General features: G+C 42.5%; 1 protein-coding gene across 1 annotated transcript in view; it reads right to left on the bottom strand.

Moving 5' to 3' along the window:
- FAM227A (family with sequence similarity 227 member A) overlaps positions 1–27,010 on the bottom strand; it is a 56,762-nt gene that overhangs the window by 17,614 nt on the left and 12,138 nt on the right. The window contains exons 2-5 of the mRNA XM_063427419.1: positions 14,599–14,719; positions 3,055–3,131; positions 2,405–2,489; positions 1,639–1,733 (exon numbers count right to left, since the gene is read on the bottom strand). Coding sequence (XP_063283489.1) covers positions 1,639–1,733; positions 2,405–2,489; positions 3,055–3,131; positions 14,599–14,710 — 369 coding nt within the window. The 5' untranslated portion in view covers positions 14,711–14,719. The remainder of the gene's footprint in view (positions 1–1,638; positions 1,734–2,404; positions 2,490–3,054; positions 3,132–14,598; positions 14,720–27,010) is intronic.

The following is a 27,010-nucleotide window of genomic DNA, read 5'->3' as shown; positions in this document are numbered from 1 at the left end:
GCCGATAAATACGGTATTTATTTTCTTACAAAAATAACCAAAATGATTGCCTTCATAAACTTCCCATTTAAGCCTTATGGCTTCAATCAGTTTTCTTCCACTCTCTACATTTATTTTGTTTTTCTTTTTTGTTCTCAAATTCTGCACCCTGACTTCAACTTTCTTATACCTCTGAGAGGGTTGACCAAACCCCTAGTGAGTAAGTCATGAAAGAGCAATGCTACACACTGTACATCAAGCATGTCAATCTCAAAGGCTAACACAGGGCAAATAAACCATGGTTTAAGTTTATGTAGGCCGCAAAAAAACCCAAAAAAATGTTTTTCATTAAAAAAAAACCAAAAGTTGCCTAACTGACATTGGATGTCTCCATGCTCATAGGGCTTCAAAGTAAACAAAAGAGTGAATTTATTTTAAGGAGACATGCATTTACATATAACCAATGTTTCAGTCCAACTACCTTGACATATTAAGAAAAGTTTGGTAATGGGTCTGAAATGGTGAATGTATGCTGTTGCACAGCTGTAAAAAACAAATTACGTTATCTTGTTGATTTTCCTATGAGTGTGTATTGCACTTTGGCTGAAATAAAATTTGATGATCTCAGCCAATCCTATGTGTGGCAAAATTTGCATGGCCAATCAACATCTCCATGTGGAGCTTTCAGCACCTCAATGCAGACCCAATCTAATACACTGCCCAGCCTAATACACTGCCCACAAATCCAATAAATTGCCCCCAAATTCAATCTAATACACTACAGTCTCCACCCAATCTACTACACTGCCCCATCTCTTTTCACTCTAATTGAATACACTGCCCCCCTCCATCCCCTATTTTAATACACTACCCTCTGCCCAATTTGACACACTGCCCCGTTTCCCCCAATTTAACACACTGCCTTCGCTCCTACCACTCTAATTTAATACACTGCCCTCCCCAAATTTAATACATTGCACCCGTCTCCTAATTTAATACACTGCCCCCCCTCCCACCACTCTCATACACTGACCCTTTCCCCCAATTTAACATACTGCCCCCTCCCATCACTATACACTGTCCCCCCATTACCACTCTGCCCAATTTGACACACTGCCCTGTTTCCCCCAATTTAATACACTGCCCTCCCCAAATTTAATACATTGTACCCCGTCTCCTAATTTAATACACTGCCCCTCTCCCTCCCCCAATGTAATACACTGCCCCTCTCCCTCCCCAAAATTAATACACTGCCCCTCCCTCCCTCCCTCAAATGAATACACTGCTCCCCCTCCGCATTAACCCTATAGTGTTAACCCCCCCCCCCATCCTCTCTGGCAGAAACGTTGATGTTTTATTGGGAAATATGCCAGAATACAGATTGGATGTTTGTACCTGCTATTTGCTGCGCATTCCACTATTTGCTATAGGTCTGTCCACCGATTATGGTTCCAGACACACCTCCTAAAATCAAAAAGATCCTTGTCCAACCAAGTGACATTTTTGTCAGTATGTAAACATTTCCACTAAATTTAAATGATTGTTCAACTGCATGTTTTTGAGCTTTTATTGAACACTAAAATATTTATTAATATAAATGATACATGTGAACACATAGCTTAATGAGACCCAGCATTTCTTAATACACATAATTCTTACTTTCTTCTCAGCTTTCAGCTTACGTTGAAAATTATTTTTGGTTAAGGAACTTTGAAATGTCGGGGTGAAAGTCCAAAAATCTTTTGTGTCACTTTCTGGAGATGAAGAAAAAAAAAAAACCATGATTCTGAAATAAAATATTTTTCTACTTTTCATCTTCTCATCCTACAAAGATTGCCAGATTCAACAAGCAACTAACACTGTAGATCTTACTGGGCTATTAATTAGTTGAGATCAGTACATCATATTCATCAGGTTATACAGGCATTTGCAATAAATACATGATTCACTGTATTCTCAGTGCAACTGGAGACACTGTAAAAGAGTGTAATGAAGGTGCTTTGTTAAATTCATTCTGCTATATATTTAAGAAGGGACACTGAACAGATTTTGCTGTTAAAGAACTGTTCACCAAGCTATTACTATGTACAAAATGTGGGTACTTGCCTAAGAACTTGTGATTACCTGTTTTTATCTTTAACGTTTCCTGTTTCATTTATCTATTTCATTAAGCAAAGATTTTTTTAAAGAAACATTCATAGCTGACCTATCCCTGTGAGCAGAAATAAACTGTATAAAGATGTTTCATATTCTATGCCCATGCCTTGCTCTTATTCATTTTCAAACAACAGAACAAATAACTGTTTATAGGTTTTGTTATATATATAACAATATATTCATATTATTTAATGTTATATCCCAACCAATAGGTGAAAATATGTTATGTTAATAGAATTTCAGGGTTGTTATGGTACTGTAAACATACCTTCAATACATTTGTTTTTTTCCTGTGGTCTCTTCGGTAACATTAATCTATCGACTGATTTTTCTCCCTCCCAACAATCATTTATCTACAATACAATTGAAAGATTGAAACCAATATCATAAGTGCAAGGATCATTCCGTACTTCATAAATCATTTAGGAATGTTCACATTTCATTAATTTATTGCATGTATCCCAGTACGTACTTTTAATGCACTACATATGGTTTCAAAATATTATGTCGACTACACATTGTCCATAGTTGACCTTCATTATTCTATTCATGATATTTGTTTTTATTTAAAATTTTATTTAGCTATAAATCAAACTATATAATCATCAGAGTATATATTTACATCAATATATCGCTCACATATAGATATAAAACATGCATAAAAAAAAACTTGTTCAAAGAGTTAGCATCAAAAATAAAGAAAATCAAATAAAAAATATACTCTGCAATCGTTAACAAAATAAAGTCAAAAGAATAGGTGGGCTTTCTCATGATAAGCAGAAAAGGTCATGATCGATAATTATCAAATTAAAACCGCTTGTTCTTGTGAATGGAAGCCAAAGCCAAAAAAAATCCAATGTTTACAAAATATTAACCATACCAAAGAGCTTAGTGGATATGTTGTAATACACTGCTTACCAGATCTTGTGTTTCCAACCCACACTCTATATGAGCTAATTTCTGATTTACCATTTCCATGGACCCAATTACAAATACTGGAAAGCAGGTGAAGGAAAAGAAACGGAGCATCGTAAATTGCTTTCAGACAAGAAACAAATAGCGATATTTCTGAGGTCAGGTCTCCAGGTGCCACATATCAGAGTCGCAGGATCAAGTCTGCTCTTCATGATTCAAATGTTGTTAAAAGGAGCACTAAAGGGACCAAAACAACTTTTGCTTAATAAAGAAGTTTTGGTGTATAGATCGTGTCCCTGCAGTCTCACTGCTCAATTCTCTGCCATTTAGGAGTTAAATCACTTTAATTTATACAGTCCTATCCACAACTGCCTGCATATGACTTACACAGCCTTACACAACACTTCCTATAAAGAGAGATCTAATGTTTAAACTTCCTCTATTGAACAGTCTATGAGATGTTCTCATCTCATGTTCAGTCAATAGCCTGCTAGAGCAGGAGATAATAACTTTTATAACAAGTTAACAGTTGATTGAAAATTAAACATTTTTTTTCATGCAGGTTGTATGAGTCACATGCAGGTTGTATGAGTTCAACACAGGAACTTCATCAGGGACCGCACAGTAAAACAAATCAACAGCAATATTGCAGATTGTAAAAAAATACACATCCATCCACAGGATGTGTATTTTTTTACAATCTGCAATATTGCTGTTGATTTGTTTTACTGTGCGGTCCCTGATGAAGTTCCTGTGTTGAACGAAACGCGTTGGACCTACTGCTGCACTTTTATATTTTATCTGCTTGGTGTTGTATCACCTTTTAAAGAAAATAAAACTACAAATATTTTCTACCATTACTCACCTGGAGTCCTGTGTCCCATTTGGCTGCTAGACACTACCGAAGGATACCAGCATCCCCCCATACTCCCTGGGGAGGCACCTTGAATGCTGTTTTACCTTTACTATCTCGTGAGTGCATCCATTTAAGCGCACATTTTCACTGTATATACTGTATCACACTATTGTTTTTCCTTGTATGTTCCCTATATAGACTGTACAGCCGTATCCCACTTCTGCTTGTGGTTCTATACATATATATGATCGTTTTTTGGTGGATAACGATCGTGGGAGGCTACAGACTAATTGAAGTTAAGTAATCGATATTTTACACTTAACAACGTAGTTGTTTTGTTTTGCTGTATGAGTCACAGGCAAGAAAGGTGTGGCTAGGACTGCATAAAGAGAAGAGAAAGTGATTTTACTCCTAAATGCCAGAGAATTGAGCAATGCGACTGCAGGGGCATGATCTATGTGCATTAAAACGGTTTAAGTAAGCTAAAGTTGTTCTGATGCCTATAGTGACCTTTTTAACACCTTAAGGACACATGACATGTATGACATGTCATGATTCCCTTTTATTCCAGAAGTTTGGTCCTTAAGGGGTTAAGGAACACTCTAAGCACCATAACAATTACAGCATGTTATAGTGGTTTTGGTGCCAGAAGTACCCTGAAAGCCTCTTACTGCAAGGGGCAAACCATTTAGTAAAAAAATTATCCCATGTAAATGCACTCTCCACTGGATGATCTCTTTATTGGGCTAAGCCCAGCAGTGCAAGACATAGCTCATTGGCTAAGAGTAATGAGATGACAATCTCAACCAATGAGCTGCAGTTGTTATGATGCTTGGAGTAGCCTTTTAAGTTGGATAATTGAATTATCAGTGTTACCACTGCACTGTTAACAAAAGAACCAATATGAACAAATTATAATAAAATGCCTTACCAGATGTAGAATAAGACATGGATTAAAACATAAACATAATATCATTGTGGAATAGAGCTCCAATATGAGACAGGTAATTTGAAGTCTTTACCAGATTTGGATTATTATACAGGGTGAGTTATCATAATTTAAATACCTGAAAGTTGCTTAAAGAGTTACACCAGCACAATGACCACTTTACTGATTTGAAGTGATCATGGTGCCTGGAGTCTTTAGGTGCACTATCAATGCACAGGTGCAGGTAATGTAACTTGACCTCTGTCATAAGGCATCAAGAGACAGCCAAGAACAAGAGGTCAGGGTCGCTAATGTGAATCCTGTGAAAATTAAGATCTATCGCCAGACAACCAATGGCGGCATGGTCCCCCACTCCGTGCCACCCATGCTCTGCCCTCAATCTGCCTTGCCTTTGGTGAGAGGGGGTGACATCAGTCATGGAGGATTGGGCTGCAGTGTCAGGGTATTTATATCGGCAGACATTTTGTGCTATGATAGAAATTAAAGTGTATATTGCCTGAATTATTCTGAACAGAGCAGACTCCATTTTGTTATTTTCAAGTTAACAAAAGACACAAGATTTCTATCCCTTCTGTAAAACTAACCACTTTGCCAGAAGCTAAGGAATTCTTAGTATATACAAACCAAATTGATAAGAAATGAGAAAGGGGGATGGACAGACTGTCTAAATGCTAATGGAATATAATCAATTCTAAACCCAGACATTTGTGACAGAGAAGATTAAATAATTTAATTTTACTTTCGATATTGTATAACGTCCCATTGTAAGTTTAGGGGTCATACTTAGTTATAACTGTCAAATTAGAAATTATAGCAGGATTTGCCAGACACATAGTCTGAAGAAAGCCCAAAGAAACTCTTTGAACTGACAGAAAACTTAAATTATAAATAACCATAAAGATAAGCTAAATGATGTCAAAATAGCCACCAGGAAAAGTTAACTCTTTCCTGGATAGGAATGTTTAGTGGGATGAGACTGCCCTCTATAGACCAAATACTTAAATTGCTATCTGGAAGGTAACCACACCTCCAGTTTTCTATTGGTCTATCACCTAGTGAATTTTTCCCTTTAAAAGTGAAGACAGGGGGGCGTGGTCTGCGGTCGGAGCGAGCTGGACGTACCTGCGTGAAGCTCCACCGGGATCGCCGGACCAACAGCGAATTTCAGCAATCAGACTGTGAGTTTACCGGCAGCTGCCTGCGGGGAAACCCGAGATGGACAAGCGGGCCCCTAAGAAGCAGACGAAAAAACACGCTGAGCAGGGAGTGACGGTGTCGGATCTCTTTGCAGCCTCCCGCGCCATGAGGAATTCCACCCAAGATGGCGGACGGGAGAGCACAGGAGGGCCTCGATCTCCGTCCAGTCCTGGCTCCAGCGCGACACCCGGACCCCAAGAGCCAGATACTAAGCAGATACTGGCTACCTTGGCAGAGGTAAGGTCTTTCCTGGCAACAGAAATAGCCAGGAATACCGCTGAGGTCAAGGCGGAAATTCATGCCCTGGGGACCAGAACTGCAGTCTTAGAACAGCGTGTAGAGTCCATGGTGGGAGCCCACAATGCGGCCGCGGCCCAAATTAACCTCTTAACGTCCAGGTTGGCGGCGGCTGAATCTGCGTTAGATGACCTGGGTAACCGCTCGCGCAGGAATAACATTAGGCTGCGGGGTCTGCCAGAACAGGAGGGGGAAGGCTCCCTGATTGAGGTCGTATCCTCCATATTTAAACCGCTCCTCCCAGATATATCGGAAAATCATTGGCACATAGAGAGAGCGCACCGCGCATTGAGAGCCCGCCGGGTGAACGATAACAAGCCCAGAGATGTCATCATCAAGTTTCAATTTTTTCAAACGAAAGAAGCCTTGATGAGACGCGGGAGAGAAGGCCACATTAAGTATAAAGGAGCGGAATTGGCCTTATATCAAGACCTGACGCCGGACACCCTGAGGCAGCGGCGGGAATGGCGGCCTATAACGGAATTGCTCCAGCGGCATTCCATTAAATATGCATGGGGATATCCGTTTCGGCTGATGGCGTTTAAGGACGGCCGCTCTAAGATTTTACACCCGGGGGGCGACCCGGTGTCATTTCTGCACGAGCTAGGGGTGCAAGAAACAGGAGGAATCACGATCCCAGATGCAGCGATGGCGACGGTGCATCCCCTCCCCCGAGATTGGTACACGGCGGGCGAGTGAGGTCTGAAGGGTGTTCTATTTCATTTTGGGGCCAACTCCTCGTGGGGATGGCTGGTGGGGGGTGTTCTGCATCCTGATTTTGGGAGGAGGTGTTTTTTCTATTTGCGGGCAAGTTCTTCAGTTTTTTATCTTTTTTGGGAGTTTGGGGGCTTTTATACCCGCTAAAATTGGGCCCTCTACACTCGGCCTGAGGCTCTCTTACGGGGGGGCTCCGGTTTACCATGGGGAGGGTTAGGGTTTCTATCTCCTGGCAGGAACTACCTAAGGCGAAGTTGAGGGTAGTGTCCCCCTTTTTTGGGCCCTTCTGGGGACTTCGGGTCAGTGCTCATCCATGCCCGTACCTAGGTTTTGACTGAAACACAGTGCTAAGGCTTGCAGGTGCATGGATGATTTTCGGGACCTGAACTTAATTTTTCAAAATAGCCGTCGGGTGGCGGGAAGGTTATGGAGGGCGGCGGGGCGGATTGCGGCAGGGAGAACTTATTTTTTCTTTCTTTTTCTGTTCCACAACTATTGCTTTATTTTAAGGCATTGCCTGTTTTCATATCCTTCTATATATTTCTATGTTGGATTGTTGCCATCTAGCTTAAACCGAGGCTAACTACCAAGAAACGTAGTGGTGGGTGGCGGGGGGATACCATTGTTCCTCGCTATCTTTTTGTCAGTGTCACTCGCGCCACCTAGTAGAGCATTGTCTCAGGGGGCCCCTTAACCCCTTGAGGACCGAACTTAAGGAAGGAAAGGTAATTATGACATGTATCACACGTCATGTGTCCTCAGGGGGTTAAACACGTGGTAAGGCGCGGGATTTGCGATTTTGTGATGGGAGGGGAGTTCTCGTGAGTCTCAACTGCTCCGATTCTCATTTTCGATTACGGGGACTGTACCATACTTTTTTGGGCTCTACATTTTTCCTGAAGTGTGAGCTGGGGCAACGCTGTACTCGCCATAGCTCTCCTGGCCGGGCTTTCTTAGGGATTTATGTCACAGCTCTCATCCTTGGTGGCAACATTATGCTTTTTAGGGGATCAGGAGGGCGGGAATACTGCGGGATGGGCGGATGGATGGGGGAAGGGGAGAGCCCAGAATGGTGTACAATTATACTGACCCTCGTCAGATTGTGGTGAGATGCCCCTACTAGGCGACTGTAACGGCAATGGAGGCTTACGATGCTATACTATGCGAATGTGGTCTCATTTACAATTTAAAATTTAGGTTGGTCTGAGTCCCTGCTCCTATAGGACCTTTCAGGAATACTGGAGGAACGGGGACTCACACCCCACACATGCCTGGCTACCGGTAAGACCAGGCACCTGTTGTATATAATATGTTTCTCGATTCTTGTTTTCCTTCTTTCCACTTCACTCTTTTCCTTTCCCTTTTTATTCCCTTTGCATTCCCTACCCTACTTTTCCCTGGAGGGGGGCGTGGGGGAGACACCCCTAAGGATTGGCCGGAGATTAAATGGAGTTCACCTGAAGGACGTGCAAGTCCAATCAAGGAAAGGAAGCGGGACGGCCGGTGAGAAAACATTGATTGAGGTTGCATGCACTGAGCAGACTAGAGCATACGGGCGAACCATGGTCCTTCCACCAACGAGAAAGGTACCTGGGGTCAATTTAGTGCGCATGCGTAACAATATGCCCTATCATAGCGAAACCAGTAGGGCAGGTCCATGCCGGTAAAGATATTGTCACTGAATGTTAAGGGACTTAACGCACCCAAAAAAAGGCGCCTTATGTTTAGGGACCTCAAAAGATTAAACCCAGACATAGCCTTCCTGCAGGAGACACACATTCAAGCGTCAGCTAAGTTTGCGCTTAGGGACCATACATACCGCACCACTTATGAGTCTAGAGCTCTAAATAAGAGGAATGGGGTAGCAATTTTGATCCATCACAGATGCCCGCTCACTGTTACAAAGATACACACAGACTCGGGAGGCCGCTTCGTACTCCTGTCAGGAACGCTCTACTCCCATAGTATACATATTCTTAATCTTTATGGCCCGAACGACCCCTCCAAGGAGTTCTGGGCAGAATTGACTCAGGTAATCAATGCATTGCCACATGGAATGGTGATAGTAGGTGGCGATTTCAATGCAGCTCCATGCCCAGCGAGAGATAGGGGATCTGGTAAAAACCTCCCTAGATCACACAACAGGGGCGGGCAAGACAAATTACTACACATCTTCATACAGGATACAGGCCTTGTTGATGTTTGGAGGGCGCAACATCCTGATGAGGACGATTTTACGTTCTATTCAGCACCCCACGATACATACTCGAGAATTGACTTCTTCTTGGTCAATCCCTCCTCGGTTCCCAAGGTGTCGGAGTCGACTGTAGGCTCCATCACTTGGTCGGATCACGCAGATGTGTCCTTAACACTAGATAGACTAAGTGTGGCGTCCCCGTGGTCCTGGAAATTGAATACGTCTATGCTTCGTGATTCTGAGATTGTTGAGACGGTAAGGGGGGAATTGACTGACTATTTTGCCAGAGAAGCCGAATCAGGACTGTCTAAGGTGACGGTGTGGTCGGCTCACAAAACGGTGATTAGAGGCATTTTGATTCGCGAAGCTACACTAAAGAAAAAGCGCAAAGCCCTATTGCTATCATCCCTTCTGGAGTCTTTGCGTAAGGCTGAACAAAAACATAAGGCGGACGCTACACTCACTAGTTTGCGGGCGGTCCAGGACCTGAGGGCCTCGGTCAGGGGAACGCTACTTGACGAGACGGCGCGGGCTATCATTTGGTCTAAACGGACCTACTTCGAAAAAGCTAACAAGATGGACACCCTGCTGGCGAGGTCGCTCCGACCACGACAGCAGAGGACCCACATCACACAAATCAAGGATGCCTCGGGTCAAAGCCGCACAGACCCAACAGACATAGCAACGGTATTTACAGAATTTTTCACTCAATTGTACAATCATTCCACAACAGACCCGGCCAGTGTACAAAGTGAGAGGGACAGATTACAAGCTTTTCTTACCGGGCTGGACTTGCCAAAACTAAAAGAGGCGGATGTTGAATACTTGAGGAAACCTATCTCGGCAGAGGAAGTGGACATAGCAATCTCTGCCTTGAAGAGCAATAAGGCACCGGGACCGGATGGTTTTGATGGCTCTTACTATAAAATTTTTAGGGAAGAACTAGTCCCGCATATGGAAGCTTGGTTTAACGAGTTACTGGAGGGAGGACCTCCTGATAGAGACATGTCACTTGCAGATATTGTATTACTGCCGAAACCAGGTCGGGATCTGTCGTTCCCGGAAAACTTTCGCCCAATATCCCTTATCAACCACGATTCCAAACTACTGGCGAAAATTCTAGCCGCCAGGATTAACCCAATGCTGTCTCGTTTGGTTCACCCCGATCAGGTGGGGTTTATACCAAATAGACAGCTTTTCGAGAATACCAGGCGTAATGTAGATCTCATATGGAGACAAAACATCAGGAAAATACCGACAATGTTACTGTCATTGGACGCCGAAAAGGCGTTTGACAGGGTTAAATGGCCTTATTTATTTACATTGCTGGACCATTTTGGCTTCCCAGCCCAGTTTACGACGGCAGTGCGAGCCATGTACACCAACGTCAGGGCGCAAATTCGCATTTCGGGCGCAAGGATAAAGCCATTCGATCTGAGCAACGGTACTAGACAGGGCTGCCCATTGTCCCCCTTATTATTTGCTTTATCGTTAGAACCACTCCTTCAGGCAATACGCGTAACTTCGGACATTAAAGGGATAGATGTAGGTGGGCAAAGATATGTGGTATCGGCATTTGCGGACGACGTATTATTGACTCTGACTGAACCGAGAGACTCTATGGCGGCATTAACGACCGTACTGAAGGATTTTGGGGAACTGGCCGGATACAAAGTGAATATGGACAAGTCTAGCGTACTACCTATAGGTATGCCAGAGACGGACGTCACTTACATAAGGATGACACATAGCTTACGAATAGCGAGGGATTACATAAAATATTTAGGCATCCGATTAACGGCAGACCCATCTCAAATGTTTCAACAGAATTACACCCTGCTGATACGGACGTTGATAGCGGACATGGAGAACTGGACTGATAAGGCGATTTCTTGGATAGGGAGGATCCATTCTGTTAAAATGAATGTACTCCCCAGAATATTATTCCTGTTTCAGGCCCTCCCGATTAAAGTAACTAGGTCTGACTTAGGGACACTTCAACAAACGATAGGCAAATTCATATGGCAAAACAAAAAACATAGAGTCTCACGCAACATCCTCTACCGAGCTAGGGACAGGGGCGGACTGGGCCTTCCACACTTACATTTTTATTATGAGGCAGCCCAACTGGCCCAGGTGGCAATGTGGCACTCTCCACCGGAGGAAAGGAGATGGGTAGACCTGGAAGCATCCCTTATGGGACTGGATAGGCCTCAGTTCTATATGTGGACCCCTAGAGAGCACAGACCACACATCACAGTGCCCTGTCCAGCGATTATCAACTCTCTGAGGATATGGGACGCAGCCGCTCCTAAGTATGGCCTGGCGTCCTCCCCTTCTCCGATGACCCCTCTCTTGAGGAACACGGCATTCCTACCAGGAATGACGGCCCGGGATTTTAGAGGCATAGAACGGGCGGGGTTGCAGAGATTATACCAGTTGTATGAGGGAGGGTCGTTGGTGACATTTGAGGATTTGAGCAACAAAACATCTTTGCGAACCTTTGATTTTTTTAGATACCTCCAGATTAGAGCTTACGCCCAAGACACTCAGGTTAAAAAAGCCGCAGTAGCAAAGATGACATTCTTTGAAAGAATGTGCGCGACAGAACAATTCCCGAGCAAACTGATTTCGCTTCTATACTCACAGTTGTGCAATAACACTTTAGAATGGGGAGGAATTACATATATAGATCAATGGGAGGCAGACTTGGGGGAGACACTGGAAGGAGTGGAATGGCAGGAAATGTGGGAGGCGGCCGCGCAATCCTCTATGTGCGTCTCAATACAAGAACAAGCATACAAGACGCTGTTTCGATGGTATGTTACCCCAGTTAAGTTGAGCCGTATGAACCAAACTACTACAGACTTATGCTGGCGGGGGTGCGGCCTCAAGGGCACTTACGTTCACATGTGGTGGGAATGTCCAATAGCACAGGTCTTTTGGCGGCAGGTTGCGCAATTGATACAAGACATATTTGAGAGGGAGGTTAAGCTGGACCCGTGGGTGTTCTTGCTGGCTAGATCTATGGAGAACTGGACAAAAGCGGAACAGACCCTGTTGCATAAGGTGAACCTAGCCGCTAGGAGAGCATTGGCACAGGTGTGGCTGCGGAGAGAGGCTCCGGAAATTGATATGGTAATTCGGAAGATTAGAGATCATTATCTGATGGATGACCTAACAGCCAGGGTTAGAGGCTCGACCAAAAAGTTTGAAAAAATTTGGGGCCCTTGGGAAGCCAGCGCAGCGAATGCCTGAGGTACACGCTAACGATACTACCAAGGCTAGGATTAGATAGATTGGATATGAACTGGCCGGTTCTTCCCTGCACCCTCCCCCCCCCCCCCCCCCCCCTCGTACTCCCTTTTTCTTTCTTCCTACTTACCCCTCTTATCTGTTTTCTTCTATTTTCTTTTTACCGTGAGTATTCACCGCAAATGTTGAAATATAACCACTCAATACGTAACTAACATGCATTACGAGGGGACATGGACCTGTACGCACAGAAACAGACGGATAGCAATTCTTAGGTGACTCAGAGGCGGATTTTTTGAACCCGCATATGAAAACCTGAGAAAGAATAGGGCATGTCCCATCGACTAAAGAAATGGATATGTGGTGATTTATATTTTATTCACGTCTTATCTGATTTTACTTTTATGTTATAAATTAAAATATACCAGGGAGGACAGTGTGTCCACGCTATATTGTTTGTTCTACTCACTCCACGATATGTCGGTGTAGGAAAAGTATGTAAGGAGTGTCACTCTTTTGTTTTTAAAGATGCACTGGAGACATGGCATACAAACTGTTACTATATCTTCCAATATTTCGATGTAATGTGTGTTCACTGTACTGTTTTTACCTTGGCATAAATAAAGAATTAAAAAAAAAAAAAAAAGTGAAGACAAAGGGAAAAGAGAGGAATGCAAAGAAGCAAAGAGGTGAGCAGTCGGGGGCAATGCAGAGAAATACATGACAGATATCCACTCCAGGGCACTCAGAATTTCTTACACACCAATCACAGATCCATTCAATTCCTGAGACTAGCTACTAATCTGATGAAAATATCTGCTCAACTGGTAATTATACTGGTTTCATTTAATTAATCTAATTTAATTAAAATTTTCTAATAGCATGATATATGCCTGGATAAATCACGATCAGATTTCGATATTTAGAAATCTTAGTTACTAAAGAATATATAGTTATAATATCCCAATCTGCAGATGGGAGAAGAATAATTATGTATTAATGTGACATATCACATGTTAGCATATCGTGATATTTATCCAGGTGTATTGATTTGCTCTAAAATAAGATAAAATATCTGTTTAGGCAAGTTAAAATTCTGCTTATAGAACATGGTAGATTACTCTTATTGGATGGTTCCAGGAAATGACTAATGAGCTGGTTTAAATGTTATTTTATTTAAAATTACATGAGAATAGGTTTTAATTACCTAGGAGGTCTAGTCAGCATTGAAAGGGTTATTCTAACTGCTAGCTAAAGTTTTATGGCCTTAAGCTGCAAGCTCTGTGTCTGTGTGTAAGTTTCACTTTCGTTTTTCTGTGAACTACCGTCATAAATCTTCTCTTGACAGCTAATGTTGTAGATTCTATGCTGTGTTAGCCAGTGAAATGTATTGCCATTTGTATTGCATACTCATGTTATACTGAATATGCATTGATTATTGTCACGCATGTTACTTATTATTATTATTATTTAAATTGTCACAATAAATTGTATCTATTTTTATAACAAATTGTGATTTTATTTATATGGAATACATTTCACTTACACGATAACGATCTTTGGGATCTGAGAATTGAAATAGTGGGCAATTCTCAACTGTTTACTATTATTATCCCATAAATATCCCCACAGTAGGGAGAACTTGGCTTTGGTCCTGGAAAACATTTTTATTTTTTTTCTTCATACAACCTCAACCACACCAGTGAGAATACATCAACAAAGGAACAGTAAACCCTTAAATTCACAATAAATATGTAGAAGTAATAAGATCCAACCAAGTTTTGTCTTAATTCTCTTATTTTGGTGGGAGACCACCTCAGCAAAGGTTACGATAACCAAAACCAGTGTTTTAGGAAAACACAGATTTTTGGTTGGAGTTATCCTTTAATGTCAATATGTTTAAGATGGCAGAAGATTAGAATGTCATGCATCACCTAATGGACTATTACATAATTGTATTATCTTATATTAAACGCCTTATAGATATTTGGGTGGTCAGCCTGTAAATCCATCTATTATATAGAAATAGAACCACTGAATCTATATAAAATGAAAAATGTTACCGCTAATCAAGGATACAAGCTGGTGATTGTAATTCTCCTGTTTGTGTAACATTTCTTCTCTTACTGTGCTCTGTGGAGTCCCCTTGCTGGAGAATTATTGAAGAATTCAAAAAATTGATGGAATCCATTCGCCCACTCTATAAAGAAGAACAGGAACAAGCTTTAGTAGTTTTCAAACAAGCCCTAGGCCCTAATTCGATTTATCACCCACCACCATGAGCAATATCAATGAGTTATAAAAGGTTTTACCTTTTCCTGCACTCACAAAGACTTCCTCGGTGCTCCAGGCTGCAACGCCTCCCACGACATCATCATGGAGGCGTTGCTTCCTAGTTGAGCCTCCAATCCAATACTCCTCATAGAGGAGCAATGGAGAAGAAATGCACATGCGCAGCGAGCGAGTAACAGGGCGAGTTGACAGCCAGTGGAGTGTAATCACCTTCTCCAAGTGTTATGTTTTATGTTTTTTCTATGCCAGCATAGATACAGTGTTCCCATTCCACTGAGTATCGCAAAACCAGTAACACCACATGTTATGTTCTTTCTATCTTGTTAGCACACTGAATGTCCTTCCTTGTTTGCACTTAACTTCCCATAATAAGTATCTTGTTAAGCTTGCTTATACCAATCTTAGTTGATTAACTCATTGTATACCTTGTGTACAAAACCAATAAAAAAAAAAAATTGGCACATTTATGAGTCAATAATATTACACCCCCTGACTGTCAGTCAACCAATCTTGTTACTTCCTGGTTTGGTTAGCTCAGTGGAGATGAACTCAAGAGGCAGCAATTGCCCAGAGCACTTGTCTGCCAAAGACTTCTCATTGAAAAGTCTGTGATTGGACAGTCACAGAAAGTCTTGGCTGGGTTAGAAGGGGAGGGCTTGGAAAGGTTTCAGATATACCTCCAATGAAAAAAAATGCATAATTAAATACATGGATGTTTTAATTGGGGGTATATCAACTAAACAGTTTTTTTGTATTTTGACAGTGGAGTGTCCCTTTAACCCCTTAAGGACACATGACATGTGTGACATGTCATGATTCACTTTTATTCCAGAAGTTTGGTCCTTAAGGGGTTAAAGAAGAGTAATGGCTGAGAAAAGGTCACAATTAACTTTGTACCCAATAGGTGTCAGCACAGTAAAAGGAAACATAACAGGTAGCACGTCTAATATAAAATTTGCCAGTACAGTGAAACAGACTCTAGGAAACAAAACAAGTTGTGAATCACAGGAGAAGGCAGCATAAACAATTAAACAGAGCTAGGTTCAACACAGAAGGTATCAGCAGACAGGTATCAGTAAGAAATGTTAAAGGAACACTCCAAGCACCATGACCATATCAGTCCACTTTAGTGGTTATTATGCCAGGAGTGTCCTGGTGATGTTCCACTGTAAGTAGTCTTAGCAAGTAGATTCTTTATAAGTCATCCAAAGCTTCATGAGATAATGATGTCATGAGAGGCGGAACAGCTGTAGTTTTAAGTTTTAACAACTTACCTGGGTCTCCCAGGCACTCATGCCAATCCTGGTCTTCTACAAGAGAAGTTGGTTATCTCTGTAGAATAAAGCATGCCCTTAGGGGTGTGCGAGCTGTGCGATCGCACAGGGCACCATGGCAGTAGGGGGCCCCGAGTGACAGCTGTGAGGGGTGCTCAGAGCACTCCTATAATGCTGTGTAGCGTGGCACCCTGGTGGAGGATTTCATTTTGTCCACGCTCACTGGACTAGAGTTCTCAGCTGACACATTCAGTCAACAAGCACATTCCTGTATAGCCGTGCTTAGCTATGTAGTGCAATTCAGACCCTCCTGTTGGGGATGCAACTGTGGGAGCCCAGCAGAAATCAAGTTAAGATGTCAAATCATGAAACTGCTTGATTACTTATTGTGGAATAGTGACAGGACACTCCTGGGACTATAGCCACTACTGCGGGAGGTTTTTGGAGTTTTCCTTTCAGATAAGGAAGTAAGGATAAAGTAGATTAACAGTTTTGTTTATGTGTACTCTACACGTTTTGGTACAAGGAGCCCAGCCCTATTGTGCCTTCCCCCCAAGATAATCAGAGCTATAAGCTCCATCTTGATAAACTCATACAAGAACTTCTGTGCATATGTTACATTACATATTTTCATAGCTTCCTGTGTATGAACCTGTGATTTGTTTGTTCTCCAGAGATTAGCTGTTTAGCTTGCTCAGTGATGCTACTGGTATTATCTCTTCTCATACAGGAAAGAAGCCTGAAGGTTATGCTTAGTATTTCCATTGAGAACACTGGGAGGCCAAGCCTGACCAAAAAAATCTAATTTAGATGCTGCAGATGTTTTTTAATTTTTTTTACCATCTTGCATTACGCATTTATACCATAATGCATTGGAAACATGGATCGGTCTAGAGTATATCCTACCAGTCTCAACTAGGGCTGCCACAGCGCCATATTTTGTGAGTCTACAGTCTGTAATGAGAGCCTTGAAATGCTGCCCATTAGTTATGCATATTCTACCTAGCAGAGAAATCTTAATTTAGGAACACCCCTGTCAAGCTGACAGCCAGGAAGGCTAACTGATTCCCTTGTTCAAGCAAATGTGAAAGGCTTCATAGGGAAACATTAGTATGATGCTTTTCTATGAGAAGCATTCTGTTGGGTGAACGTTTAGTACATTTATGGAAATTGCTGCACATGCACCAATTTCATCCAGACAGAAAGGCAGACTGTTGTCTCAAGAAGGTGGAGCAGAGCAGAGGTTGGGGTTTACCGGAGTCATGATCTACAGAGTTATCCCTTTCTCAAATAGAGTTAGAAATCTTAATGGTGCTAATTGCAGCTTTTGCAGTGATGGTTTCAAATTTAGACTGATCAAATTGTCTGATTCAACCAAATTTCTGTGGCCAATTATTTTAAATGTAATAGTTTGGTTGCTTATTTCACTACTTCGAATCTGGATTTTCAATCAATTGTATCTGGACTGGTAGAAATCTGGTCTACATTCAATCTAATTCAGAAACCTTATTGCAAAATTCTGACATTGATCAATCTTGAGAACAATGTCTGGATTTTGTATTCTGAATGCTCCCTGCTGGTAAGGGATTTCTTAGATAATCTAAATCAGGGGCATTCAAACTTTAGCAAAAAACCCAGTTTATCAAGATGGATCTTTTGTGATTCTGGTAGTGATTGCAGGTTGCATACTGAAAGCACATGAATTCCATGTACCTGCAGGCACTACTTTTATGCTTTAACTACTCATGCTTTCATGAAAAACAGAATTCTGAATTAATAAACATCCCACAATATTATGGCTAGTCAGTAGCTCTAAATAAATTTAGGTTTCCTCAATAGCAATTTTTTGGAAGGGCTCATATAGTGATTATCAACTAACCTCCAAGCTGTCCTGTGAATGGCAAATTTCAGCGGAAATCACAGAATATAATCTGAAAGTGCAGTTTGGGAATTTACTAAACACAATTTAGGGAAATCACACCAAATGTGTTATAGAAAAACTCCAGTGCCATAACTGCTACAGCTCGCTTCTGAGGAACCTCTGTCTCTTGGAGGTGGGGAGCAGTGCCCTGAGGACGATAGGTAAGAAGTTATGCCATATCCCTTTAATAGTCACATCTGTAGATAAATCATTGGAAAGGTTTTTTTGTGTGTGTTTTTTTTAACAGATTTGAATATTTTCAGATGCTGATACAAATTAATTAAACTTAGACCTTAGTGAATATTTCTATAAGAAGGTTTCATGATGTGCATGAAAAGAATGTCTGGCAATATGTACCGTTCATATGCAGCAGAAGTAAGATGAAATAATGAATCTTGACTTTTTGGGATATCTTTCATAATTAATTGTTTTTCCTTCTGCTGCATATTATAAATGCTATAAAATGCTGGTTGTACCCACATCCATGACATCTGCTTAAGCCTCCCCATCTGCTTATGTTAATCTAGTCTAATTCCACCTGATTCTTTTGTTTAATGTGCTCAATGATGTATAGCCACTAATCTATGTAAGGCACCAGGGAGAAAAGTGTCACATGAGAAATGAAAAAGTAATAACCGATTCCTGTGCTCATTAGTTAAGTAATATGCCAAATTCATTTAGTAAAAATGATGACCTGCAATAATCGTATGTTATTTGTAATATGTTTATTAATGTAATCTTTTAACTTTGTATTTTTTTTTTTTTTTTAGTATGGGAGACATAGGAATGTATTCGCTGCATACGCAACTGAAAAACAAATGGCAAAAAAAAAAAAAAAACAAGGCTAAACTAACCAAGCTGGTATAGTAGCTGACTTAACCCCTTAAGGACCGAACTTCTGGAATAAAAGGGAATCATGACATGTCACACATGTCATGTGCCCTTAAGGGGTTAAAGAACTTTTCCACCTCAGCTATTTAGCCGACACTTTGCAATTCGGTTTTCAATTCACCACAATTTGCAGGGTTATTCACTAAAGTGAGAATTATTATTATTATTATTTTATTATTTATATAGCGCCAACAAATTCCGTAGCGCTGTACAATGGGTGGACTAACAGACACATAATTGAGATCAGACCACTGGACGTACAGGACCAGAGGGGGTTGAGGGCCCTGCTCAATGAGCTTACATGCTAGAGGGAGTGGGGTATAGTGACACAAACGGGTTAAAGTAGGGGAATTAAATAGTTTGTTAGAGAAGGGTTTATTGAGTGCTTGGTAGGTCATTTTTGACAGTAGCAGGAAAGGAGTCATGGGGTGGGGGATGAGAAGCCTGCTGACAGTTTAATTGATACGCTTTAACGAAGAATTGAGTTTTCAAAGATTTTTTGAAGGAGTGGAGGCTGGGTGAAAGTCTGATTGAGGAGGGAAGTGAGTTCCACAGAATAGGTGCAGCCCTAGAGAAGTCTTGAAGGCGAGCGTCAGAGGTGGGGATCCGGGCAGAGGATAGGCGTAGGTCTTGGGATGAGCGCAGGGGTCTCGATGGGACATACTTGTGTATGAGGGAGGATAGGTATGTTGGAGCAGCATTATGTAGGGATTTGTAAGCAAGTATAAATGATAGGATATTTTAGGGATTCTGCTGGTGTACCTAGAATAGAGGATAAAACATAGTGCAAATATTGTTTGATACTCAAAGGTAGTGTACTGATATATATGCACTCACAAATTCCAAATGATTTAGCGCTTTAAAGGTGCCTCCCCACGATGTAGATGGGGGGTGTCAATCAATATCCCTCCTCGAGTGGTAGCCAGTGGGGTATCAGGGTCAGCAAGGTGTTTCAAACAAACTCCGACCAAAGAAATCCTTCCAAGGCAATTTATTCACTCATAAAAATCAGGAGGTGTACAAAATAAATAAAAGCAGATATAAATAAAACAGGTCACCGGTCCTACGCGTTTCGTCCTTGTGCAAATGGACTTCCTCAGGGACCTTTTTTTAGTAAAAACAGCAGTAACATGTACAATGGCATCCTAAAAAACGCTAACACATGAAAACTTATATAGGGCTAGTCCCTCCAAGTCATTGGTGGAATAGTGGGTGTCTTCTTTCTTCTAAATTTCATTCGTTGCCCGGTATTTTTCTTCAGGTGTAGGCTTTTACCGAAGATTTCAGCTCCCTCTCGTGTAGTTTTCTATCATTTCCGCATACGTCACGCGTTACGTTCTGGTCACGTGACCCGTATGCGTTCCACACTCGAAAAAATAACATGGCCGTGCGTTCCACCATAAAAAGGAATAAGTCCGTTTATTACTTGTGCATATTGATGGTGCTTGAGAATCTAAACGAAAGGGCTGTTAGATATTGCATACAAGCAACCCATAAATTAGTAAAATCATTAGTATATCCTCTATATCTCATAACATAAATAGAAAACAAAAATAAAAGTTGAATGCAACAACTTCCTATCCAAGTGTGCATACAAATATAATTCTAAAACTATATATCACAAATTATTATATCACATACCATTAGTGATTATCTCAAATAGTTTTGTGAATTATTATGATACCTTAAACCAATAATTAATGTGAATATATAACTATAATTTTAATTTTAATTTTTAAAGTGACATATCCATAATTGCGCGTGCATATTGTGTTTAACCTAGTCTATTTCTCTTGCCTAATCGCAAGGCTAGTGTACTTAAATCTCAGAAGTGGCTTATCCATGTAGGAAGAGAATATGTATATCTCTCTCTTTAACTTAATTAATCCAAAAAACAAATGATGTCCATATCTACATTCAGTCCCCTTGGTGTAAGGGTCCCCAATCTATGAATCCAGTATGACTCTCTGTGATGTAATTCCAGTAAAATACAAGTTTAGCAGGCTAAGATTGCCACAAGGCATATGTATGTATATGTGTTTGTAGTATCAGTTGGTTAATTACACGTAGCTAAGATACTGTCATCACTGTACTGACCAGGTGCAGGAATGTAAGAACTGGAATTACGCGTCCCTCTCCTTTGTATCAGATGAGCCACGTGGTTAGACCGGATGGATGAGTTTAGACTCTATTTATTAAATAGGTTAAGGGTATGTGTGGGTGTAGTTAATTGTGGGAGGAGCTACAGTGCTATATAAGGAATGTACTCTATGTATTCAGTACTCAGACTTTGCTGTATTTTGGTGACGCTAGTCCCTCTGAGTCCCGATCGGTGATCCAATAAAGAATCTCTTCCTTCCTGAAGAAACCTGTGTCCATCTCTCTGTGCTTGGCTTCCGTCAGTTTCTCCGGTATCATTTGGTGCATTGGCCGGGAAGCTCATCGTTCAACGGTAGCTGAGAGGCAGAGGCGTGAGACGGTCTATCTTTGCCCACGTTCTCTACGGCTGCACCCCTGAACTTCTGCGTGGACCTCCCTTCGTCTCGGCGCCACTGGTCTGTTGTCCAGGAGATCATCGGCCTCTACGTGAGAAGTGCTGGGGTGTCCCCGTCGATGAGTGTGAACTCAGGTTCAGGAACGAGGAGGTAAGATAACTGCTGTTTTAGACGGCAGGACCCGCTAGGGGTATACCGATTGTGCGGTAGGCCCAAAGGGGTTTTTGAATCTGTATCTGCCCCCTCTGTCGGAGGGAAGGAGCGAAGGCGCACCGCTCGATCGAACGCTCTTTAGTCAGACCGTTTGATTTGGTTAGTCAGGCGGGGTCCTGGTGTAAGATAGCCCTAGCCGGACACCGGTGTCTTGTCTAGACTAGCGTTCTAGGGTGTATATTACGTTCGCTAGGTCGGAGGGACCGGGAGACTAAGCGGCGCCTGTGTAAATTCGGTTCGCTAGTTCTCATCCTATCTGGGCTAAGTGGGAAGGCGTGTAAATTTGGAACCCACTAGACTTTTGATAGTACGACTAAGAGGCGCCTGTGTAAATTCGGTTCTCTAGCTCGTTGTATAGTGCGACTAAGAGGCGTCTGTGTAAATTCGGTTCTCTAGCTCGCTATATATGTGGTGATTGGGCAGTGTGGCTAACCAAAACGGGTGTATATAGTTTTAGGTAGTCCATTCAAGGTACTGGCCAATAGTTTAGTTGGGAATTGTAAATGTGTTAACGATTGTTTTAGTAAAGTGTATATCTTGTTAGATAGCGCGAGCTCAGCCGTCTAGCGAGAGTGTTAATAGTGTGTTGCTGTATTATAGTGCACGGTACCATAACCCTGTATATTTACTGACATTATATAATAAGTACTAATCATTGTCGTCCATTGCATGTTTAACACCATAACCACTAATAATTGTATTGTGACCTTAACTTGTGCTTTGACCTATGCTAACCGTACTGTAACCGCTATTTGTAAAAGACGATGTTACTGGGGTGTGTTATAGACGGGTAATTCGTATATAGAGAATTATAGCGTGGGTGACTGTATAGTTACGCCAAAGGGCATAATATTGATTATATAGTGACTGGTGTAACAGCTGTGTGTGTACGGGAATTCCCTGAGTGTTTATTGTTATTGTGTACGTTTCACTTGGTAACCGTACCACGTGGTGCTGTTGCCAGAGGAAACGGGTGTGACTGTTGAATAGTACGCGTGTATAGTATTCGTTGTCGACGACGTTCCATTGTTAAGTATGGGTGCGTCGCAGTCAACGATTCCGGATCCCTTAGGATGTATGGTTAAGAATTTTAAAAAGGGATTCAAAGTTTGTGATTTTGGGGTAAAGATGTCTCCTGTACGTTTGGTCACTTTGTGTACTAGGGAGTGGCCTACTTTGGTTGCGGCATGGCCGCCACGTGGCAGTTTGGATCCAACTCTGGTACAGCGCTTACACGTGGCTGTATCGGGTAGGCCTGAACTTTACGGCCAGTTTCCTTATATTGACTGTTGGAGACAGGCCGTAAATGACTCGCCAAAATGGCTCCAGACATGCCACGAGGAGCAGTGTCGCCTCATGGTAGCTAGGACTTGCTCGTCCACTAGGACTGGTGTTAGGCCCATTTTGGACACGCCCCCTGAGTCCGAGATCCCTTTGCCGCCCCCTTACTTTCCGGTAAGAGGAAGTGACGCAAATACAGGAAGTCCTGTAACCCTTCCCTCATTACCCTCATCCACTTCCGCTTCCTCCTCCAGTACAGGATCCACCCCCCCTCGTACTAAATCTCCCCTTCCGGAACCAGAATCCACCCCCATTAGAAACGAATATCCTGATTTGGCGCCACTTCAGACTTCCGGTCAAGCTTCATCTAGCTCGGCCCGAAGTGTTCTATTCACTACCTTTTCCCAAAACCAACCTCCCACATCCCCATACCCTATATCTCCCCGACCGGAACCCATGACTGACGCTTCCCTACGTAGCCCCATCCAAACCCGACAGTTGACTGGTGCCCAACAATTAAAGCACTATCAGATGCCTCTTCGCTTAAATCCCGGGTCAGCTTATATCGATGCCGCAGGTCAAATGGCACACGCTGACCCTGTCTTCGTATATGTCCCTTTCACCACTACCGACCTTTTAAACTGGAAGACCCATAATTCCTCGTATACTGAGAAACCACAAGCCATGACTGATCTGTTCACCTCAATAGTATAGACACATAATCCGACATGGGCTGATTGCCAGCAGTTATTAATGACTTTATTTAACAATGAGGAAAGGACAAGAATAAATCAAGCAGCCATTAAAGCATTAGAGGATAGAGCCCGTGCTTTGAACCAAGCTAATCCAGCAGCATGGGCCGCAACACATTATCCCAACACTGATCCCGATTGGAACGTAAATGGTGCTGATATGGTTCAACTCAGAGCCTATAGAGACGCTATAATTGCTGGCATGAAAGCCGGAGGAAAGAAAGCCATTAACATGTCGAAGACAGTTGAGGTGATCCAGAAAAGCGATGAAGCGCCCAGTGTCTTTTATGACCGATTATTGGAGGCATACCGCTTGTATACCCCCTTTAATCCGGAAGACGCAGACAATTCCCGAATGGTTAACTCCGCCTTTGTCAGCCAAGCTTACGGAGATATTAAGCGCAAGCTACAAAAGTTAGAAGGGTTTGCAGGTATGTCCATCACCCAACTAATGGAGGTAGCAAATAAGGTCTATATGAACAGGGATACAGAAAGTAAGAAAGAGGAAGAGCGCAAGATGCGTAAAAAGGCTGATATGCTAGCGGTAGCGATCGCAGGCGTAGATAAACGGGGCCCAGATAGAGGCAATAATAGATGGAGTAGGGAGCCTTTGAGTAGGGATCAGTGTGCGTATTGCAAGGAAGAAGGGCATTGGAGGAACGAATGTCCGCAAAGAGAGCAGTACGAGAGAGACCAACCCAGGGCAGGCTACGGAAACTTTAGAGGCAGAGCGAGAGGTAGAGGAGGTCCCGGAGGGAGTAATGGTTATAGAGGGAGTAATGGGAACAGAGGAAGTGTTAGGGAAGACAGGTATATTCCAGCAGCGCAAAGGTCTCGCGATAGAGAAGGTAGGGACTTTGTAGGATTGGCTGACACGGTCATGGAGGACTATTGATACCGACCGGGCTCCATCCCCCTTGGTCGAGCGGAGCCTATGGTCGATGTATCAATAGGGGGGAAAAGGAGTGCGTTCATGATCGACACTGGTGCTGAACATTCAGTGGTGACTAATCTAGTTGCTCCTCCATCTGGAAGGACTATTACTGTGATAGGAGCAACTGGAAGAAGTGCTGAAAAACCGGTTCTTAAAAGTCGACTCTGTACATTGGGAGGCCACGTAGTAAAACACCAATTCCTTTATATGCCTGAATGTCCAGTCCAATTGCTGGGACGTGATATGCTATCCAAATTACAAGCGCAGATTACGTTCCTACCAGATGGAACAACATCTTTAAAGTTTAATGGACCTTCAGGTATTATGACTTTATCCGTACCAAAGGAAGAAGAGTGGCGACTTTATACAGTGTTGACTAGCCAAAACCCTAGGAGTGATGAGACATTGTTTAACATACCAGGAGTTTGGGCAGAGAACAACCCACCAGGACTGGCCCGCAATATTCCACCAATAAAAATTGAACTGAAACATGGGGTTTATCCAGTGAGCCTAAGACAATATCACATTCCGCAGAAGGCTAAGAAGAACATCCAATCCTATCTGGATAAGTTCATACGGTATGGTATCCTAAAATTCTGTACTTCCCCCTGGAACACCCCATTGCTGCCTGTTCAAAAGCCCGGTACAGATGAGTATCGACCTGTACAGGACTTAAGAGCAGTCAATGATGCGGTTGTTAGCATACATCCAGTTGTACCCAATCCATATAACCTGCTTGCTTTAATTCCGGGCGGGGCTACTTACTTCACAGTCTTAGATCTCAAAGATGCCTTCTTTTGCCTCCGAATTGCCGCAGAAAGCCAATGTATTTTCGCTTTCCAATGGGAGAACGCTGTAACGGGCTCAAAACGCCAAATGACTTGGACAAGACTGCCCCAAGGGTTTAAAAATTCACCTACCCTATTTGGTTCAGCTCTAAGTCAAGATCTACTGGATTTCGAGTCTATCCCAGGAGAATGTGTATTGTTACAATATGTAGATGACTTGTTGATAGCAGCAGTTACAAAAGAAAAATGTCAGCAAGCAACGCACGATCTACTACATATTCTCTGGAAGGCAGGATACAAGGTGTCCAGGAAGAAGGCTCAGTTGTGTTTGCCAACTGTCAAGTATCTGGGATTCCATATCTCTGAAGGTCAAAGGATTATGGGGCCAGAGAGAAAAGAAGCTGTCTGCCAAATACCAATACCCAAGAATAGAAGACAAGTGCGAGAATTCTTGGGGGCAGCAGGCTTCTGTAGGATATGGATTCCCAGCTATGCGATACTGGCAAAACCTCTGTACGCAGCTATCAAAGGTACAGAGCACGACCCCTTCTTATGGACCCAAGAACAGCAAACGGCATTTGAAGATGTGAAGAAGGCTTTGATGAGTGCCCCAGCATTAGGTCTACCTGATCACACACGACCATTCTACTTATATGTACACGAGCAAAGAAGAATGGCTGTGGGAGTATTGACACAGTACTTGGGATCATGGCAAAGACCTGTTGCCTACATGTCTAAGCAACTGGATGCAGTGGCCAGCGGACTTCCACCTTGTCTAAGAGCCGTAGCTGCAGCCGCCCTGCTAGTAGCTGAAGCCGATAAACTCACTCTGGGTCAAGAACTTTATGTACGAGTCCCACATGCAGTACAGACGTTGTTGGATTACAAAGGAAATCATTGGTTTAGTAACAGCCGTATGACCAAGTATCAAGCAATGTTGTGTGAAAACCCAAGAGTGCATTTAGAGACTGTAAACACCTTAAATCCAGCTACCCTTTTGCCGCAACCTACTGAAAGTCAACATGATTGTTTGGAAGTAATGGATGAAGTATTTTCAAGTAGACCAGATCTTCGTGATTTTCCCATCCAGAACCCCGATGTTCAATATTACACCGACGGCAGTAGTTATGTGAAAGAAGGGATCCGCTATGCAGGATATGCAGTGACAACAATAGACAAGGTGATAGAAGCTCGGCCACTGGCGAAAGGAACATCAGCACAAAAGGCAGAATTAATAGCACTAACACGAGCGTTACAATTGGCTGAAGGTTTAAGAGTAAATATCTATACGGACTCTAAGTATGCGTTTTTAACCACTCATGCCCACGGAGCTTTGTATAAAGAAAGAGGACTACTGAATTCAGAAGGCAAAGAAATCAAGTACGCAGCTGAAATCCTACAACTATTGGAAGCAGTGTGGGAGCCGAAAGAAGTCGGTATCATACATTGTCGAGCGCATCTGAGAGGAGATGGTGATGTAACCAAGGGAAATCGGATGGCAGATAGTGCAGCTAAGCGTGCTGCTGAATCAGGAAGACAGGAGTATGTGGGGCATATAGCTGCTCTTATACCAACTCCACTGTCCCAATGGACTCCAGTTTATACAGCTCAAGAAGAGGAGTGGTTAAAGACTGAACCGGGAAAGTATTT

Source organism: Pelobates fuscus, chromosome 7 (genome assembly GCF_036172605.1).
Source record: "Pelobates fuscus isolate aPelFus1 chromosome 7, aPelFus1.pri, whole genome shotgun sequence".
Taxonomy (NCBI): Eukaryota; Metazoa; Chordata; class Amphibia; order Anura; family Pelobatidae; genus Pelobates; species Pelobates fuscus.
Note: the sequence above shows the minus strand (reverse complement) of the source record. Positions and strands in the feature narration are given on the sequence as shown.